The sequence below is a fragment of the Bolinopsis microptera genome, chromosome 10, assembly GCF_026151205.1.
Source record: "Bolinopsis microptera isolate Bmic1 chromosome 10, MBARI_Bmic_1.0, whole genome shotgun sequence".
Classification (NCBI taxonomy): Eukaryota; Metazoa; Ctenophora; class Tentaculata; order Lobata; family Bolinopsidae; genus Bolinopsis; species Bolinopsis microptera.
Window position 1 is genome coordinate 9,693,510 of NC_087081.1, and position 22,261 is coordinate 9,715,770.

The window sequence follows — 22,261 nt, forward strand, 5'->3', positions numbered from 1 at the left end:
GTTTGTTATGTAGCGCGATGCACTACTGGGCCGCGCCGCGCAGCCAATAATATAATGCTTCTTGCAACCACTAGTGCTTTACTAAACATACTTGGTCAGTACGTTACTGTATGTACGAACTTTTAAAAGGTGTCGAACTGTACAAATTTTAAAAAGCTGTCGAGGAATTTTACCGAATTTTTTAAAAAATTTTTGTTTTTAATCAGTAATCACTTCAGTCCGAAAAATTTGTTATTTTTGTCCGGGAGGTTACATTTCAGATTTAAAATATTAACATGACATGCATCCGCACGTCATCGTTTCCCGCCATTTTAACACAAATTTTTGCAATTAGCTTTTTATTATATATTTCGAAAATTTATGAGGCGAATTTTTCCCAAACTAATCCCGAACTGAAAAAAACGTGCCGAACTGTACGAATTTTTACGACTTTTGTACGAACTGACCAACTATGTTACTAAATTGGCGATACGCACCATGACTGGGCCTCGCCGAGCTGTGAACATGAACAGTGAAGGATTGACATCGTGAATCAACGCGATGCGTTACTGTGAGTGTGTCGCGCCTCGCATCCAAAAATGCTTCTCGGTATCCAATAATGCTTTTCGGCGAAATGCACCACTGAGCTGTGAAAGATTGGCATCATGAATCAACGATGTTAGTAACTTGTATAAATTTCGTCGAAATAGTACGTGCCGCTTTCTTCCGATCCCGAAATGTTAAGGGTCGACGGTCGTTTACATATTAGTATTACGTAATCAGCTGAGGAGGTTGGGGTTTTCAAATGATTATTGATTACGCTAGTGTAATATTGACATAAATATAATAGCTATGGTAAAACTGATTACGGGGTATGTGAACGACCCCTCATTGTTAGTAATCAGTTCCATACATAGCTATTAAGCTATTAGTATTATGTCACAATCAGTCAATCACACTAGCGAGCGTAATAATTTGGAAAACCCCGGCCGGCGGCATCAGGCCCTTTATATAATTATAATATGTAAACGACCCCTTGATTAAGTGATATTTAATATTTTGTTCCACTCAGCCGAATATTTGATAAATCGAGTGTAATAGTTGGGTGACTTCGACGAGCCGCGCAAGCTTATAGTTATATCATTTGCATTCTCACTTAAATTATAATTAATTTTCATACACAGTAAAAATTAATTTTCATATAAATAAAAATAACAAAAAAGATTGGGTGGGAAAAGACAGGCTGCTCTTACGGTCCCAGTGGCAGTAACGCACACACACACACACACACACACACACACACACACACACACACACACACACACACACACACACACACACACACACACACACACACACACACACACACACACACACACACACACACACACACACACACACACACACACACACACACACACACACACACACACACACACACACACACACACACACACACACACACACACACACACACACACACACACACACACACACACACACACACACACACACACACACACACACACACACACACACACACACACACACACACACACACACACACACACACACACACACACACACACACACACACACACACACACACACACACACACACACACACACACACACACACACACACACACACACACACACACACACACACACACACACACACACACACACACACACACACACACACACACACACACACACACACACACACACACACACACACACACACACACACACACACACACACACACACACACACACACACACACACACACACACACACACACACACACACACACACACACACACACACACACACACACACACACACACACACACACACACACACACACACACACACACACACACACACACACACACACACACACACACACACACACACACACACACACACACACACACACACACACACACACACAGATTTAGGATTACTGTTACTGTGATAGGATATGATATCTTGTGCTATAATATGTAGCGACGACATCTGACGCAGCGACATATAGCGCTAGATAGCGACATCTAGCGCTAAATAGCCTGGACTGTCACGACCCAAAATTCTTCGCTATTTAGCGCTATCTAACGCTATCTAGCGCTATATGTCGCAACGACATCTGACGCTATATAGCGCTATCTGGCGCTATATAGCGCTAGATAGCGTGAACTGTCGTAAACTGACTTATCCCGCTATCCAGCGCTTGATGTCGCCTGCGTCAGATGTCGTCGCGACAGATGTCGTCAGATGACGTCAGATATCGCTAGATGGCGTCAGATAGCGTCAGATGTCGCGGCAACATATGACGCTAGATGACGCTAGATGTCGTCCCTAGAATTTTTATGAAAATAGCGCTATCTGTCGCCTGGCGTCAGTGCTGCGTGCTTAGCGCTTTAGCGTCATCTAGCGTCATCTAGCGTCATCTAGCGTCATCTAGCGTCATATAGCGTCATATAGCGCTAGATAGCGCTAGATAGCGCTAGATAGCGCTAGATAGCGACATTCGAAAGGTGCCGTGCACTTAGCGACAATGTCGCTAATTGGCGTCATCTAGCGTCATCTAGCGTCATCTAGCGTCATCTATCATCATCTGGCGATATTTCACGCTAGATGACGCTAGATGACGCTAGATGACGTCATATGTCGAATTTCAACTATCAGTAAAGGTCCGATAAAATTACCATAAATTAACACTGAAACTTCGCATTAAAAGATTAAATACATCAAATTAATATATTATCAGAAACTTGAATTAATAATGTTTTAACTTCAGGTGGATCTAGATAAGCACAGACGAGACATTCACTACGAGAAGATCAACACAATCTGTCAGTATTGTGACAAAGTATTCGAGGGTAAGTCATCTTGGTATGGAGAACATCTGATTCTTAAATAATATGAAATCGAATAGCAAGCACACACGGTGAAATAAGAAACAAATTAAGCGTCATTTTACTGAAAGTTAAGACATGTCCATTAATGTGAACCTCGACTAAATGATGAGTTGCTAGACCACAGTTCTCGACAATTTTCGCACCGTCCCCAAACGAGATCTCGAAACCCATTAGAAATAAATTTCGACCCGCCTATATATATTATGTTTTTGTCGAACATAAGATCAGGTACCGTGGGTCGGTTGGGTTATGTCGCAGAACCTGTACAATTAAGACAGGGCGGTCGGACGGACTACCCCACCCCACTAGGTGGTTACTAAGTACCCCACCCCACGAACTGCAAAACCACTTAAAGGTTTAAAGGGAAACTTTATGACTTGACATGTAAACTATATCATTGAAGTTATATTAGGGCCGGGGCACAAATGCCGAGTAGGGGACCAGGTCCATTAAATTAAGCGGATTTAACAGATTTTATTAAATTACTGAAATTGTCATGCTAAAAACAGAGTGCTAAAACAGAGTGCACAACATATTTAAACTAATCTGAGTTATATATATATTATTATATATAACATAATAGTACATATCATGATATTATAATGAAAATATTACGAATTATTGTTAAGTAAACTTTTTTAACCTTGATTGTGATAACTGTGTTAAAACAGAAATTTTACTCACGTTGCACGTAAAATAAACTAAGATCCTTTTTTAGTTGGACGGTAGCAGGTAAGAGATCTTGTTTAAATGTGGTGTCACTAATATTCCACTGTGTTGCTAATGGAGCTATTTTTAGGGCGAGCTATTTCTAGGGCGAGCTATTTTTAGGGCGAGGCAACTGTTCATTTAAATTTTCAACAATCGACGGAGGGGTTAAATTAGTAATGCAGTGGCCAAATTTCTCTGAAATTTTCAAATTGATATTATTTTTATTAATTAACAAATATATCAATTAACCCTCAATTAACATCCAATTAGGGCCAGCTCTAGTACAGCGACACATCAGGAGAGTACACGAGAGCCAATCTAAACACACTTGCTCTTATGACGACTGTGATGAGACCTTCATGAACAAACTGTCCCTGTCCCGGCACTTGTACCATGGTCACGGAGTACCTGTTAACCCTATGTGTGTGGAGTGTGATCTCTTCTTTACCAGTAAGTCTCGTTACTTCATTAGAAAGTATATTTATCCAATTAACTAACTGGCATCGGGTTTCGAGTTAGTTATTTTTAAAAAAGATGAATTTGAATTTTATCAGACAGGTGATATAATATTATGACAATCCAATTACGCACGGCTATGTTACGAATAACTAAAACCATTGACATGGTGTTATATATTATCAACTTAAATTCCCGTTTGAAATATAAAACAGTAATAGCATAAAATGCAAAGCATAAAATAACGAAACCTTCAAGCCCGCTTTAAAAACGGTAACCTATTCTGCAATTATTCAAACGCTAGATGCCGTGTAATGGTCACACACCATCTAATGAGATGTAAACAGATCGAACTTTTGTGCAAAATGCCAGTCGTGACCAAAAGGAGCGTGGGGGGGGATAGTACTGGACGGACGCTAATGGGGCACGGTGACTGGTCAGTGGTCAATGTGGTCATGGTAGTCAGTTTTGTAAGTAGAAATGCCCGAAAAATTGTGCTGTTGACCTTGATTCACATTTATTATAGTTTAACTTATAATTTTGGCCTCAAATCGTGCTCGGTGAAACAAGAATTCTACTGGATTGAAGGTATTTTGTTTGACAAAATGGACCCCCAAAAATGACCTCCCCCTTCCCATCAGTGCGGCACATGTTGTAAACTTTTAGTCAGTCATCATATTACTGGTCCGATTTCACGGAAACTTTTAGACAATGTGCCTGTAAACCACTAAATTTCATATCAATCTGAGATGAAATGCTGACGTTAGTGCTTGCTGAGGTTTTTTGTGAAACGGCTATGCTATCTGGAGATAAACATGTAATATATCATTCACTAAATGATTTTTCATTTCATTATGACTTTATATTTATATATATTATATAGATTAAATGATTAAGATAAAGTCGTAATGAAATGAGAAAAATAGTGAAATTGCTGTGAGGTTGGTACTGTTAGGTATTGTTTGTTACTGCAGTTGGGAGAAACTGTAAATATAGAAACTGCGGGTAATGATGGGCGTGGTGAGAAATATCTGGCGTAGAACGGAGTTAGTTCCAACCTATTTAAAGACCAGATTGTATCTTCTAGATCGGACTTAGTGGGGTTAATCAGAAATTATAATTTCGTTTCTGTTAATCTCTGTTTTTTAATTATGGAACCTTGATAAATGTACCATTAATGTGTCATTGGTTAATTTCATGAGCTTTTCTTTTAATTATCTAATTAGTTAATTATTTTCAGATCAGAAAGATTTCAGCAAGCACAACAGAGAAAATCACGCAGTAAAACCGGAGAAAATCATCAACTGCGACAAATGCACCTGTTCCTTCTCTGTACCAGGTTAATATTAACTTAATAATAATAACTTACTAAGTTGAATAACTTAACTTAATTACTTATCGATTAAGTTGACTTAGATGAATAAATAATGAAAATAAATGAAGCGCAATTTTTATCTCAATTGAGGATCGCCCAAAGAAATTGGTATTTTAATAGAGGATAAGTAGTGAGTCAACTTAAAGAATGTAGAATAGTTTAAAATAAACAAAAATTATTAACCAGATAATTAAATTTTCTGGATAAATTTCTAAATCATACAATTTATGAAATGAATGTTTTGAAACAAAAAACAAAAACAAAAAACAAACTAGTATAGCTGAAATAATAAAATATGCGTTAAATCCATCTGAAAGGGGAATCAAGGTTGACAAATACCGCAATGACAAAACCTTATTTTAAATGAAATTTGTCAAAACCTCTCAAATTCAAGTAATTGTTTCTTTGCTTTTAGTGTTAATATGAGGAAGTTAACAAAAAATTCAGTAGTACAGGATACCGGATTGTCGCTGATTGGAAACTTACAGTACTAGTACTAAGCACATAACATCTCAAAAAAACCACTGGAATATAATGTTATTTTGTCAGATGTATAATGAAACCATAGTTGAGGAAAACGCACTCAGCACACTTTTAAAAGGTGCCGAAATTTTAAAAGGTGCCGAACTTTTACCGAACTTTTAGCCGATAAAGTATAAATTACTTATTGTATCGATTATGACATTAAGATAATCCGATTATCTTAAGGGGGCCGGGGGGGCCCCCTTAAGATAATCTTGTCAGATGTATAATGAAACCATAGTTGAGGAAAACGCACTCAGCACACTTTTAAAAGGTGCCGAAATTTTAAAAGGTGCCGAACTTTTACCGAACTTTTAGCCGATAAAGTATAAATTACTTATTGTATCGATTATGACATTAAGATAATCCGATTATCTTAAGGGGGCCGGGGGGGGGGGGGGGGGGGGGGGGGGTCTTCATCAAAATTCTCTCGAAATTGACTTTATAGTTGTTTCTAGTAGAAGGGAGTGATATCTACCAGCTGCTTTTGGTCCCATGGAAAAATATTGTTCCTAGCCGAAATTATTGCCGGTCTAAGGTCAGCGCTTATGTGTAATTGTATTGCGCAAGCGATTTTCAATCGCAAATTCTGAAAATCGAGTCTAAATATCTATCTTCTCCTACATTTTTTGAGCAATCACCCTGAAACTTTCAGGATATGTTCTAGGGACCATTTAGAAGAGATCGTTCAAGCCAAAATTTTGAGATAGGCCTTTAAAATTTTTTTATTAAATTTTGAAAATCTTGGACCTCGTTTTTTTACGATTTTTTCAGGTCCAAGTTTTCAAAATTTAATTAAAAAATTTTAAAGGCCTATCTCAAAATTTTGGCTTGAACGATCTCTTCTAAATGGTCCCTAGAACATATCCTGAAAGTTTCAGGGTGATTGCTCAATAAATGTAGGAGAAGATAGATTTTTAGACTCGATTTTCAGAATTTGCGATTGAAAATCGCTCGCGCAATACAATTACACATAAGCGCTGACCTAAGACCGGCGATAATTTTGGCTAGGTACAATATTTTTCCATGGGACCAAAAGCAGCTGGTAGATATCACTCCGTTCTACCAGAAACAACTATAAAGTCAATATCAAAAGAAATTTGATGAAGACCCCCCCCCCCCCCCCCCGGCCCCCTTAATGAGCTCAACTGACTCTAATGTACTCGATTGTATATTTTAATGAATTAGGAATTTACATACCGAATTTTTTCCGAACCGAAATAATGTGCTGAATTCAACGAACTTTTTACAACATTTTGCCGAACTGCCAAACTGTGAATGAAACGTGCCAAATTAGTAAGTTTTATGAAATTTAAATGCTGAAATACAGGTGGTATCAAAGTATCATCAGCAGAAAATGATTCTGATACTGCGGATTGCACTGTTAGTCAATACTGAAAGTGGTAGATATTACAGGTGACAATATTAATATTGGAACTTTGTCAAACTTCAAATTATGCATTAAACCCACCAGGGTTGATGAATACCTTATCAAATAAAGTGCCACATAACCGGACGCGGAGATTCAAATGATACTCTGTTTTAGGTTTCTTGGTGCATTTTGCGTAAAATAAACGTCATGTAAACGTCATGTAAACGTCATGTAAACGTCATGTAAACGTCATGTAAACGTCATGTAAACGTCATGTAAACGTCATGTAAACGTAAAATAAACATGAAATAACCGTCATGTAAACGTAAAATAAACGCGAAATAAACGTGAAATAAACATGAAATAACCGTATCATTATTACCATGTCAAGCTGAGACCAGTAAAGTAAAGTGAGACTAGATACTCTTGTCACATAACCCTTGTGACAAGCCACTGAATGTCTCCACAACAATCTCAACCTGTCAATTTATAACCAGTTCCAGTAAAGATGCCTGGAAGTGGTAGATATTGGAGGTGACAACACTTTATAAGCTCTTGATATCACTTGACAACACAGCACGTGATTATATCACGTGACATCGCGTTGTGTATCACGTGTATCACGCGTATCGTTGTGTCTGTGATCTTCAAAAACTTCGGTTCATAATCATGGTGCTTTGTGTCCTTCATCTGTGACATTTTAAGCTATTCCAATCTAAAGTATTTTTTCCTTTTCACCCTTTTGAAAAAAGGCAATAGTGAAAGGTTACGAATGGAGGTTTTTGCAGAAAAACGTGGATTTTGGAGATTGCCGTAGGTGGGTCTGAATATGTCGTCAGTCCTTCCTTACTTCCGTTAGTAACCATGTCAACGGAAAAGCCGCGCGCATGCGAGAGGATTGCTTGCGGAGATGTGATGTATAGATAGCCTGTGATCTATGAATGCGCGGCGCAACAGTGTTTTAATGTATACGATGTAATGTATAATATTAGGTTATAAGCCCAATTTGTACGTGGCACGCGTAGTGTATTGATGTGTACACGAGTATAGTTTACCTTTGCTTACAATTTAAGTTATTTGCTTTACAAGTTAAGTTCTTTGGCAATTGAACTAAATTTCAAGTGTTTCCTGTACTTAATGCATAATTTATCAATATTATTATCATGAAGATTGAAGTGAGCTGATTGGAGCTTATTACTTAAATTTATAGTAAATGTGAAATGGAAATCTAGCGTCCGCCAAAACGAAACAACGGGCGCAATTCTTGTTAGTTATTATATAATATGTATTAGTAGGTGATAATCAATAATTATTTTGTTTCTCGGATTTACAAATTTTTGGTATCATGGTATAGTTCTAACGATGATGAGATCAGAACACACGGCCATAATTCTGGGAAAACTTGCATTGTTGGAATATCGTGATTTTAAAACGGCATTGAATCAAAAAAAGTGTTACGAAAAAACGGCGTTATTTTGCTGAAATTTGGGCTCAGCGTCGGACTGTTTTCAAAAGCTCATGATAAATTGTAATAAAATGATGCAATCATGAAAATTTCTGGAATCTATGTACAAATAACTATTCCAAACGAAAGCATAAAGTATGATAAGTTTACAAATATCCGTGTATTTGATAAACGCAATAATATAAGTCAAGTCAGAAACACGCCTACTCGCACACATTTTGAAATATAACTCCAGCTAGCAACGGCGCAAAACAACCAAACTTTCGGTGAAATGGTGCCCACATGTCTGTGGAACGCGCAGTAGAGCTATCGCACGTGAAAAATGTTTCAGTCAATCTACCTTGTTTGGCGCGCTGTTTCGTTTGCGTTACAAATTTTGACCTTGTACGCCATTTTGTCGCCATTTTGTCAATTTATACGTAATTTCGTAAATTTCGTCAATACCACGTTTAGCCAAATTCCACAGAGAGCTTATAATTTACTTCCAACACGAAATAAACATTGCTAAGGCCATGAAGTTACCTAATGGCTACTTTTAACGGAAAATCAAGTCATTCTGTGACATGTAGCGTCCTTTTGTCACTTAAATGGATGACGTTGACTCTAGAACATCGTGAAACTTTCCATCAGTAAAGCTAAAAGTATTTCCATTCTAAAAAACTTTACTTCAAGATAATTGCACGAAAGATGAATAAGTGTCTAAAGATCCATTTGATTGAACTTGTCTTCAACTTTTAAGCTGTATTACGTCTCGAAATAAGCGATCGACCGCGCAGGATTACCACCTAGTATTAGACATAACGTTAGTTATCAGTTTATCGTGCACATTAAAAATAAGTGTTATATTTTAATTATAGTAACGATTTAACAGATATCATTCTGTCATTGGAGTGTGTACTGTGTCTAGACACAAATGCTTACTGATTATGATAAGTTCTTTGTTCAGATGAATTGTGCAAATTATAGGAGCATATTGAACCTGTCGCTGTCGTTTGCGACATCTTGCGAAATCTTCACCAAGATGATCTTGGTGGCAACGCAACCCACGAAGTTCAATCATCTTTGTGGAACCTTTCACTGTTGAAAATAAACAACGTTTTTATAAGAACTCCGCCCACTCGCTCGCTAAGCAATAGGTTTAGCTTTACAAATTGTCCCTTACGACATCGTATTGGCTGAACGCAGTAGAGTTTAATCATAATTTTGACACCTTTAGTTGACCTTTCACTGTTGAAATAAACAGTTAATGATCTTAGTGGACGAGTTTTTCTTAGATCATCTAAGAAAAACTCGTCCACTAAGAAATTCTAACTCACTTAACCATTGCAAATAAAAAACGATAGAGCTGTCAAAATATGACAAATATTCTCTAGTCAATCCTTTAACACAACAACTGTCAAAAACACTAACTCGTAACTAAGAGCCCCATATATGCTCCCTTTACTCAGGTGACCTTCTGAGACATCTGCACGATCTTCATGATGAGCCGCGCAGGCAGTACTGTGAGAAGTGCGACAAGTACTTTGGGAACAGGAAAGCGCTGTACAGACACAGAGTCTCCGTTCACGCAGCAGGTAGGTCGTGTTACCGTGGTGACGTCACGTGTGTTACCGTAGTGACGTCACGTGATATTTTTGGGAAGTCATATTTGATGCGATTATTTTGATGACGACACGTGATATCAAGAACTCAAGAAGATTTCACATGATTGTTTTAATGACGTCACGTGGTTAATGTGAATTGCTGTTCAGATAAAGAGAAAGATTTAGAAGAGGAAGAGGAGGAGGAGGATGAGAGTTACATTCTTTATAGGTAGAACTTTACATCGTTACGTAACTGATTTCTAATAACACAAGACATATTATTATCATTTACATTGATTGCCATTTGGTACATAAGAAAGATTTTGAGAAACAGGTTGAAAGATATATTATTATTATTAACCCTCCTCGCCTACATTGATATTATGATACAGTTCAGTAATATTAAAATAAAAACTGGCAGGTGTCTGGAATGCAATATAGGAGAGTTCCCCAGCAAAACAGGATACATGAACCACATGAGACTAACTCACGACCAACACTGGGATACTTACTGCTTCAAGTGTGCTGCTCACCAACCGGTAATATATATCTCTTACTTGTTATCTTCAGATCTTGTCACGTGACGTCACTGGGGAGCTCACGTGACGTCACATTGTCATAGAAATCATAAATTGCGGTATCGTGACTGTCATGTTGTAAGCCATTGAGAGCTAACATTTTAACTCAGCTTCAACAACTTGAAATGAGCATTATATATACTAGCAGGAACCCGTATAATATAACCCTAAACGGCCGGTGTCAAGACTCAAAATACTAAAAAAAAAAATACTAAAAGCACTTGCTATCCCTCCAAAATCGAGATGACCCTAATACATGGTAACTAATCTATATTGTATCTCAAACTCTACATCCGGTACGGCTATGCACACATGATATCTCTCTCTGCCATGAAACATGGCTAACCTTTTAAACTGTGATTCAAAACCTAAAGCTAAACTAAAACTCAACTGGGCTCTCCTTTGTCACCAAACTAAACCAATAAGTAATTTAAGATTATTATATTTTTCTATATTTGTATACTGTAATTAGTATATTGACGTAGTGGATGGTTGAGGGGGTTTCAAGCACAGGTCACTCTCAAATCCTAAAGATAAGCAGTGGCCTTCGGCACTTGAAACCTCTTCAAAAGTTCAAACCTCCCCTGATTTATTTATTATTGATATTGTTTGATTGTGCCGTAAAAATAAATATTTGTTTTATTAAATATTTGTTTTATAATTAATTAATTAATTTTATAATTATTACCTATTTAATTGGCGTTTTTGACACCACTTGGGGGTCCAAATTTTAGGCTCTAAAATCATTATTCCTTGGCCAATTTTTTATTTTTTCATGCTGATTTGAAGGCCATTAAAGCATTTGACCCAGCCAAAAAAGTTCCAGTTGTATATCTTTTACGGTTTTTGCGGAAAGTCGCGTTAAAGTTGATGCCGTGGTGTCAGTAAAATGGCACAGATATATATATATTTTGTAGCTGTACTCCTACACATTAAAAGTCGGTGTTGATTAGATCTTCGAAATAAGTCTTTGCATCATTTTATTAAACATCGTTATCTGAGATAAAATTGTTCTAAAAGCAACTGGAATATTCACAAATCTTTAAAATAACTTACAAACTAGGAAAGGAAAACAAGTCTTAGGAAGACGTACAAAACTATGTGACTTAAAACGGTACAAAACTAAAATATACTTAACTGTGTAATAATCAAACGAAAAGAATGGCTGTGTACATTTTATCTAATCTATTAAAGATTAGTTTCTCGGAAAAAGCTAGATTTCTCTGAATCAAGCAGTAAAAATATATAAATAGTAATGAATATGACACGTCTCTGATAGCAATATTGTAAACTAAACACGGGTTTATAGGCTGAGATCATGTCAAATAAAATAAATAAACTAAACACTAAGCTCCAGCGGATTTAAAAAGGATGTGGTTACTATCGAGGGTGTTCATACCCCCATAACGCTCAAGGGTTTTCAATTGGGTCTGGTAGAACCCCTCTCTAGCTTCCATGGCCTTTTCCCTATCTGCTTGACTTATTTCAGGTTTAAATTCAAGAGCGTCCACTATAATAACAGAAAGGTGCGTACTAAGTGAAGAGTTATATAAGGCTACTGAACTAAAATCTAAATCATGATCAATATCTAAAAAGTGATTTACTAACTTACAACTTCTGATACCTTTCTTAATGTGGCTCTTATGATTAGAAAATCTCTTAGGGAGATTAGAAGTAGTATATCCTACATACGACTGTTTACAAGTTCTACACTCCATTAAATAAATAAGGTTATTACTCTGACAAGTTATATATTTAGTAATAGGGAAAACTTGTTTGGAATGGTGACTACTAAATTTGGAACAAGGGGACAGGAAACTTTGCTTACAAACATAGCATTTTCCACAGGCATGGCACCCTGCGTTGTCAGCCTCCCGAACAGCCGGCAATATTGCAGCGTCTGGTTCAAGAAATTGACTAACAGTGGCTTCTCCATCTCTATCACTACTTACAGTTCCACTAGCACGATACTTATTGTGTACAAGCATGCCACCGATAGTTTGATTCTTTCGGTGACTTACAAATACACTGTCAGCACGTACTAGCTTCTTCAAGGCTGGATCGAGATTAAGAAGGTATATATATATCGTCTCGCTTTATATATAGTAAGATAGATAAATATATAGACTGGAAGATTATTACTAAATCGAAGAAATATAAGGCTGGAGCGGGGCATTGTGGCCTCTGCTTAGACGAGAAACTATACATACTTAAAACCCCAGGCATTATTAATAAAAGATCAGAAATTATTTCTAAATGTAGGCACTCTAGGAAATTCTTAGTTAGACATATTTAGTTAGTATTTATTAGTTATTAGGATTTGTAGTTATTTATATAGGTTTAGTAGTATTGAGTAATTGTTAATTGTTAATTATAAAATTTGATAAAGGAGCACTGTGTTGTATTATGTTTGCCATTTTTATGTTAATTATGTCACTGAAGATTGCTTTTTAAACATGAAACTTATAGTTTGACAATTGCATAGTTTGCTTTGTACCGATATTTCATGCTCCTAGCTACAGCTAGTAGAGCCCTTTTTCTATAAGAGAAGAAAACCAGTTGCAGTTGTAGATAAATATATATATATATATTTATCTGCTGACAGTTGCTTGGTATAATATCGTCTTAAATAACGTCCTTACTCAGAATATATTTACAAAACCTTTTCTTTCAGACTTCTAAGCGCCTACTAAAGCACATGCGTGAAGTCCACAAAATCCCGTTCTTCTGCGCACGGTGCGAGCAGATATTCGACAAGCGCAGCGCGCTGGACAAGCACATGAGAGAGAAAGACTTGAAGAGGATAGACACTTACTGTGAACCATGTGACAAGTACTTTGAAGAGCTAAGAGGGCTGGAGAGGCATCACAAGACTATGCATAACACTTCTGAGAGTGTTTACAGTTGTAATACTTGCAATGAGGTGAGTTTGTTAAAATTAAATAATTGATCCGTTAATTAATTAAATATTAAATAATCGAGTGAAATGAAGGGGGATTTTCATCAACTTATTTAGATTCGACGTCTTTTGTTATGAGTGTACAAACTAAAGAAAACATACAAAATTTATGGCGAAAATGGTGATGATCCCTGGTAAAACGAAACAAAATAAAAAACGATCGCTTTAAAAGGTTTAAAGTAAGGTCTGATGTTCGAGTTCTACAAAAAAATTCATTAAGATTAAACATGAGCTACTAGGATTTCATATTAATATCAATTTCACTTGGCCTATACCGGAACAAGCTTTGGACACTGTCCAAAACTTGTTCCTGTACAGGCCAATGGACTGTGGTTTCATGGACAGTGGTCTTAATTTCACTTATTTGTATTCGCTATCGTGGCTTTAAATAGCCTCCAATAAAACATAACCTGCTATAATAATGCCCCCACAACTAACTTGAACCCCTGTCAGGTATTTGAGTTCCTCTCAGCGCTGGAATTCCACAGAATGAACGTGCACAACGAGCGAGTAGAAACTATTTGCGAGATATGCGGACTATTCATATCAGATGCTAAACGGCTGATGAAGCATTTCAAGAGTCACACAGACCCTCGTGAAGATGATCAGGAGAGTGAGCAGATCACGTGTAGTCTCTGTCCCTCCGTCTTTATCAGTGAGTTTGTTACTTGTAGTCTCTGTCCCTCCGTCTTTATCAGTGAGTTTGTTACTTGTAGTCTCTGTCCCTCCGTCTTTATCAGTGAGTTTGTTACTTGTAGTCTCTGTCCCTCCGTCTTTATCAGTGAGTTTGTTACTTGTAGTCTCTGTCCCTCCGTCTTTATCAGTGAGTTTGTCCATATTTCTGCTTGTGTATAGATAAGCATAAACCTAGCAGTGTGTTTATCTGTGTTCCTTTATTTCTGTGTTTCTGTGGTTCAAGTTTCCTCCTGCCTTTCAGTTTTAAGCTGCAATACTAAGTTAAATAACTGACCCCCGCCTTCAACCAGGAAAGACAGCATATAGTCGGCATCTCTACGAGACACACGGACAGGATGTTGACTGCCGGTGTGCGCTCTGTGACAAATTCTTCATAGACTCCACTGCCCTGAACCGGCACGACAAGCGCGTGCACGGCATGGTAGCAGAAGAACCCCACTGCGCAGATTGCGAGCTCTATTTCTCGCGCGTCTCCCTCTACAACCGTCACAACCACGAGAAACACGCAATGGACCCGGAGTTTTACTGTGAGACTTGCGACAAGTACTTTGATGATAACCCCAAGTTGAGGCGACACAAGTGGCAGGTCCATGGGGGCACTGAGGCTCACCTCACCTGTGATGATTGTAGTATTGAGTTTAACAGACGTTCTCAGTACAACAGGTTAGAGTTTGGAGAAATTGTTAAAAAGAAAAAGAAATCAAAACAAAATATATTTTAATAACAAAACAAAACAAAAAGCAGAGTTAAATCACGTGCAAAATAAAGGTTGATTACTCACAATGGTAGTGAAGTGAAAAAAGGGAATGTTGAAAACACTATAAATAGTCGAGAATAGTTAGGATTTGCAGCTCTGTAAAGCATGCAACTTAAAATAGCTCCTAAGTACAAACTTAGAAACCACCTAGTAGTAGTCACGAAACTGTTTAGCGACTTAAAAGGGCGTATAAAAATAGATTCATACACAAAATAGCTTTATAACGTATTTTCAACCGCTGAACCTGATTGGACCAATTAATACCGTGGATCAGACAATATTAGACGATGGTGCTGGGTGTCACTTGGCTAAACGTTCTTGAATCGTGACTAAATTAACAGTAAGACCGGGTATAATTTAAATACAACAGAGTGGTGTGCGTGTGTCACGTGGCAGGATAATATTAATTTTATAGCACGGCTGCGAAATATTGACCTCTAAAAGCCCGAAATTGCAGTGTTATTACGGCCTTTACGCGGCTGTTTGGTGTAGGCGGGAGGGGTGTTTAATTTTCCTTTTCAGTCAAAACCTTTTGGGAGAAGAAAGTGCGATCGTCCATTTAACACCAAAGAATACAGCATTTTTATACTTGTATAAATTTCGCATATTTATTTACGCTTACTTTATTAATAGGCCTTGTTTTAAAAACAATCCTGGATCGTTTGAAAAATCTACTGACTTATTGCATAATATTCACTCTACTGAAATCTAGGACTTAAATGTCACTATGACTGGGTAGCGGTACACATTTACTAGAATAAAGTGCAATGATGCAGTTCGACCATTTAAAACCGAAGAATATTGCAAATTTGTTAAATACTGACGCGAATGCTCAGATAGTGCGCAAAATTTACTGAATATTTATTTTATAAGAGATATAGCCTATATATTATAGGATATATCTCTATAAAATAAATATTCAGTAAATTTAAGTATATTATATATTTATAGGACTCAAGTCTTACTCGGTAAATTATTGTTCATATCGTTGATAACGAGTAACGACGGTGAAATCTAAATAAGCTATAAATTATCTCTAAATTAAAATGCCTACAATCTTATCAACTTACTCAGACATTCCTAGCATATTATTAACTTGATTAATCGTTATTTAATTGCCTAATTAATTAATTAATAACTAACCATATTACAGGCATCTGCACGAGAAGCACGACGACCCTCCTGTAGACTACTGTGAACTGTGTGACAAATACTTTGATGATGGGCGGATGGCTGTCAAACACATGGACTCCTTCCACGCAGCTGAACAAGGTACGTTGTAACACGTGACCACGTGACCAGTACGTTGTAACACGTGGTACAAATTGTCAGTCACGTGGTTTTTTAGAGTTATCACGTGTTGTTTTGGATAAAGCTAGTAAACATTAGCAGGCATCATGTAGCCGGTGGGCCCGACATGATACGACATATCTCGACACGTCGGGGTTTGTCGGGGTTTGTCAGGGTTTGTCGGGGTGTGTCGGGGTTTGTCAGGGTTTGTCAGGGTTTGTCGGGATTCGTTAATAATGGATGAAAAGTGATTAGAAGTTGCCTAAAGAAGATTGATCAATTGCAGTCACGGGCTGTTGATGAGGCTTGTCTTGTCTTTTTTTTCTTTTTTTTCCTTTTTTTTTAATTTTTAAATTAAAAATTTTTTTAAAATACCAACAATACCCTATTAGGCAACAATACCCTATTAGGCCTCATGTAGCCGGTGGGCCCGACATGATACGACATATCTCGACACGTCGGGGTTTGTCGAGCCTGGAGGCTACATGATGCCTATTAGCCGGTTACCCTGGACAGGGTGAACTACTTTTTGGGATTATTTCCTCTCAGTGAGTCATAAAGTAATGTAGTTTATTAACAAAGATTAATAATTAATGTAATTAATTAATAATTAATGTAATTAATAATTAATTACATGTATAATCACAGGTCGTATAATCTGTGAGCACTGTGACGAGCGGTTCGACAAGAAACACAAGCTCAACGAGCATCTAACTGTTATACACAGCATAGCTGTTGATTCTCACTGCGAAAAGTAAGTGTTTATTCGCGGGAAATCTGAGATTAAATACAACGATCATGGAGGCCACGAAGGGAGTTCTTGATACTACTATATACAAGTATTACTGGACCATTAATTTAATTAGATCTCCATCAGATCCCACCCTCTCCTCTCTTGTTTCTATGGTCGTCCCTATCTACAATATAAAACAAGGGGCCACATGAGCTAAGCACGCTTTAGTGGCCTATTTAAATCAGCTTAGTCGACTTTAGTATCACAATAAACTAATTTATAGTGAATTATACCTCAGCCTGTTGGCCCCTGTATATATTATATTATGCCTATTTTTCTTTACCACTTTACAAGCTAATAGACAAGAGGCCAAAATATGAGCAAAGTTTTCCAGTGGCCCCTTTAAACTGACAAAGCAAAGTAGCTGTTTGATTAATTAAGTTGTTCATTTTTAATTAATCAACTAATTTTCTCTCAGATGTCAGAAGTTCTTTGATGATAAGAATGCGTACAAGAGACATTTCAAGCAAGTCCACGGTAACACAGAGGGATGGGTTTGTGAAACGTGTGAGGAAACCTTCCCAAGGAGGACTATACTCAACAGGTAATCCATCAGTTACTTAATGACTTAATTAGTTAATTATTTTCAATTCCAACGTGCTCATAGTTATTCTAGGATGACCAATAATTATAGAAAAATTACTTGGAATATTTTGTATCCAATTGCCATCTCACCAGGCATCGGCACGAAGAACACGGTGAAACTATAGAAAGTATGTGTATTGAATGTGACAAGTATTTTGAAGACCCGAGGTCCCTGAAAAGACATATGAGATCTGTACATGATAGGCAAACTGAGTTCAAGTGTAGCACTTGCGAGGTAAGAAATATCGGCCACTTTATGTATCATGTAATAATTGATTGTAATTAATTGCAATGCTGTTAAATTCGCACTAAACGTATTATTAGAATTTAATTCGCGTACGAAGTTTTTTCTGAAAATTGCCGCACTTTAAAAAAATACGGGAACAGGAAATCAAGTGCCCATATCAAAATATTCACGAAAGTTGGCTTTGTATGGTGGAATATTGCCAAAACATGTGCTTCCCGCAACACGTGCGTGGTTACTGGTTAGTGACTAGCGTGGGTACTGACCAAGATCGCAAGGGGTTAAATTTAGGTCATACCCGAAGACGTTATGCAATGGAGTAAACTCACTTCTCTTAATATACTTGAAATTACTTTATTTCCTCTACAGTCTAGTCTATTTGTCGAGATTTGTAAGTTTGAGATTTGAAGTATAACGTCACAATTCACATATTAAACTAGATTATAGACTCGCGAATGCTGCGCGTTCCCACTGCCGCATTTTTACCGAATTTTCCGCGCATTTTTTGGCGAATTTAACAGCCCTAAAAATTAAAACTTGAAGTTGTAAATTGGCGAATTATTCGCGTACTTTCTGAGAACTCTAAATACGCCGTACTTTTTGACGAAAATTTGGCGAATTTAACAGCCTGTATTAATTGAGCGTTATTGGCATTAATTGTAACTTAGTTAATTAATTGCAACTTAGTTGTAACTTTATTGTAACTTTATTGTAACTTAATTGTAACTCAATATATTACATAACTTAATTGTAACTTACTTGTAATCTATTTAGGTAATTGAATTACAGGAAGTGTTCCCGTCCCGTAGTGAATACGACCGGCACTTGTACTATGTGCATGACGAAGAGGTTGTTACCATGTGCCTGGAATGTGATAAATTCTTTGAGGATGCCAGATATCTGAGAAACCATCTACGTGCTGTTCATGACTCTGTTGATAAAAGTGAGTATATCAGTCAGTCTGTAAGAGTGTCTGTGAGTGTGTCCCACTGTCTGTCTGTCTGTCTGTGTCATTCTAAGAACCTCTGTCTAAACTGATTATCAAATCTAAAAAATAAAGCATCCGACGCCCTTGCACCTTGGGTGCTATGGAGTATTATACGTATGCTCATAAGTAATATAAAGGCTTAAAGGCCCTGGTAATATAAAGGGAGGGGCTCACTGTTCAGTTTATAAAGTGGGAGACAGGGATTGGGGAACTATCAATCCACCTGTCCGTTAGTATTATCATAAAGTAACAGTAGTAACTCCATGGTACAATGTTAGTAACAGTAGTAACTCCATGGTACAATGTTAGTAACAGTAGTAACTCCATGGTACAATGTTAGTAACAGTAGTAACTCCATGTTACAATGTTAGTAACAGTAGTAACTCCATGGTACAATGTTAGTAACAGTAGTAACTCCATGTTACAATGTTAGTAACAGTAGTAACTCCATGGTACAATGTTAGTAACAGTAGTAACTCCATGGTACAATGTTAGTAACAGTAGTAACTCCATGTTACAATGTTAGTAACAGTAGTAACTCCATGGTACAATGTTAGTAACAGTAGTAACTCCATGGTACAATGTTACAAATTGATGCTTCCTCAGTCCTCATGTGGTAGCTGTAGATTCTCACTGTAAAAAGTACGCTTACATCTGTGTTAGATTTGTCATTAGATATTTCTAGTCTTTTATTGTTATTATAAGAGTAATATGATAGATGATTGGATGGGAAGAGGGATTTAATATTATGTATCCACTTGAATTTGATCATACTTTTGATTTTTTTAGTTTACTATGATATTACAAAGTATAAGTACAGCGGGCTATATAAGTCAGTGTGCGAACACTTGGGCATGTAGCATCTAGCCATTTTTCATGTTTAAGACTATGAAGTAAGTTTGCAGATAGCATACTGTAACTAAGCATTCGAGGATTCTGTCGCCAAAATTTGAAAATTCGATCGTTGGAAACCACGCCTTTTTATATTAAATTGCTTGCTGAAATAAATCCATTTTTATACATTGGTATAGAGGTCCTTATCTACATGTAGCATATGATTTGAAAACGTTTTCAACCATTTCACAGATTGGGCGGTCATCAGATCACGTGATACGACACAGCAATCAAGCTGTTGATAAGGTTGCACACTGTGCGAGGGTGCGGCTCGATCAAGTAACCCAATCCCCTGATAGCCGGAACTTAACCTGTAATGAAAAAACAGCCCCATATTTCCGCTCGCCCGAATTACGTAGTCACGTATCCATCTTAAATGAATGAATCCATGTTTTGAACTTTGTGAGTTTTCCACACGCCCACGAGCAAACTAATTGGATATTATCACTAATAAAACTTGTTTAATTGATCAATTATCTTAATAAGTCGGAGTCAGATATCACGGCTCGCCTCATTATAAATGCTTGTCGAACATTCCCCCCTGGTAGTGGTATAACATGCTCACTCTCTGCATATTAAGTGTTATGATTCAACCTTCTAATGAGAATCTGGTGGTTCGCCTACCATTTAGCTTTAGGTTATTCTGCAGCAGGTTGATTTGTGTTAGGAGCATTATGTTGCGTTTTATATCATATGTTTTGATATTATATACTCCACTATCTTACTTTGTGTTCGATTCTATATATTTGTGCTCACTTTATCAGCCCTTATTTTCAAATAATATCTTGGTTTTGATATCAACAACCACCAAGGGTACATCAGCTCAATGTCTTTTTCCTACGAAGCAAACTGCCCTTCTCTGACCGTTTCCTCAAACCCTCCCTTAAACCAACTAATGACGTCACGTGGCAAACCAATGACATCACGTGACAAACGTTTCATCGGTTTTATCTCCGGGGAATTGACCGAGATTGAAATCTCTGTACAGAAACTGGCACTGAAACAGCGGTCCCTCAGAGCCATGGTAACACACTACAAACGGCACGATTACGATATTGGCCGGATTATAGAACGTGCCAAACGCATGAAAGATGTGAAACTATTCGAAACAGCTGCTCTAGAATCTGTGGAATGTGCCTCACATCGGCTCAAACATTTCTCCAGCAGATCTAGTGGATCCAGTGGATCTAGTGAGAAGAGTTTCCAGGAGGAGATGGATGAGCTGGGAGAGGAGGACTAAATGAGGCATCCGCATGGAGACCGGTTGGAGATATCAGTTGGGAGCTCTGGAGGCAGTTCTATGTTTGGAAATAGTCGAGATTTTTGAAATAACTCGACTAAACGAATCTTGATCATGTTGAGAGTTGAGAATTTGAGACAAAATACAGCAGTGTTTTTAAAGTGGAATAATAATTGCAATTGTATACGTTTTATTATCTCGGGGTTATTGTATTCTTTGGATATTTTTGTTTGTTGTTGGTTTGGTAATTTCAATTGAGAATCACAGGTTTTGCTTCCTAATGTATTGTAAGAGGTCATCATTCGATAATAATATAATAACATAATTAACTTCTGACGAAAACGAGTTTAAACCTTAAATAACTTAAAATCGAACAAAGATTATAAATTCCAATTAATTAATTAATCAAACAGTATCATGCAGATGAGACGTATGCTCAATTAGACGATTATCCTCCGAATATTCATGATCGGTGATTGATATATTCTATAATATTCACCCGAATAAACGTAGCAAGACCTAATCGTGATCTGCAAAGCTGGCAGCAAATCGAAATCGAAGCAAGATCTCAGCTGAATACTGAGACATAATTTCCATCATAGCTCATGGAATGCGTTTATAAATTTAGTATTACAGTTATATAGTCAGATCTTTTACAAAGAATTTGCAAAGAATTTAACTTACGACAAATTTGCGACAAAATGGTTTACTTTGACAGCGTGATTGAAACGCAGCTTAGGCGTGACACCTAGCACACCCTCGCCACGTGAGTGTGGTCACGTGCGTGTGCTGAGAGGTCATGTGACAAATTTGAGCTTTCAAAGTGATAAATCAGGCCCTTTACTATTG

General features: G+C 37.3%; 1 protein-coding gene across 2 annotated transcripts in view; it reads left to right on the forward strand.

Moving 5' to 3' along the window:
* Positions 1-22,261, forward strand: part of LOC134822284 (zinc finger protein 729-like) — a 50,785-nt gene that overhangs the window by 23,939 nt on the left and 4,585 nt on the right. Inside the window, exons 22-35 of one of the 2 annotated variants that reach the window (XM_063833194.1) lie at positions 2,784-2,865; positions 3,886-4,065; positions 5,312-5,410; positions 10,254-10,379; positions 10,557-10,617; positions 10,810-10,927; positions 13,641-13,889; positions 14,379-14,580; positions 14,912-15,284; positions 16,532-16,650; positions 17,317-17,422; positions 17,880-18,005; positions 18,140-18,281; positions 19,065-19,233. In XM_063833194.1, coding sequence (XP_063689264.1) covers positions 2,784-2,865; positions 3,886-4,065; positions 5,312-5,410; positions 10,254-10,379; positions 10,557-10,617; positions 10,810-10,927; positions 13,641-13,889; positions 14,379-14,580; positions 14,912-15,284; positions 16,532-16,650; positions 17,317-17,422; positions 17,880-18,005; positions 18,140-18,281; positions 19,065-19,233 — 2,152 coding nt within the window. The remainder of the gene's footprint in view (positions 1-2,783; positions 2,866-3,885; positions 4,066-5,311; positions 5,411-10,253; positions 10,380-10,556; positions 10,618-10,809; positions 10,928-13,640; positions 13,890-14,378; positions 14,581-14,911; positions 15,285-16,531; positions 16,651-17,316; positions 17,423-17,879; positions 18,006-18,139; positions 18,282-19,064; positions 19,234-22,261) is intronic. The other variant, XM_063833195.1, reaches the window with a different exon arrangement.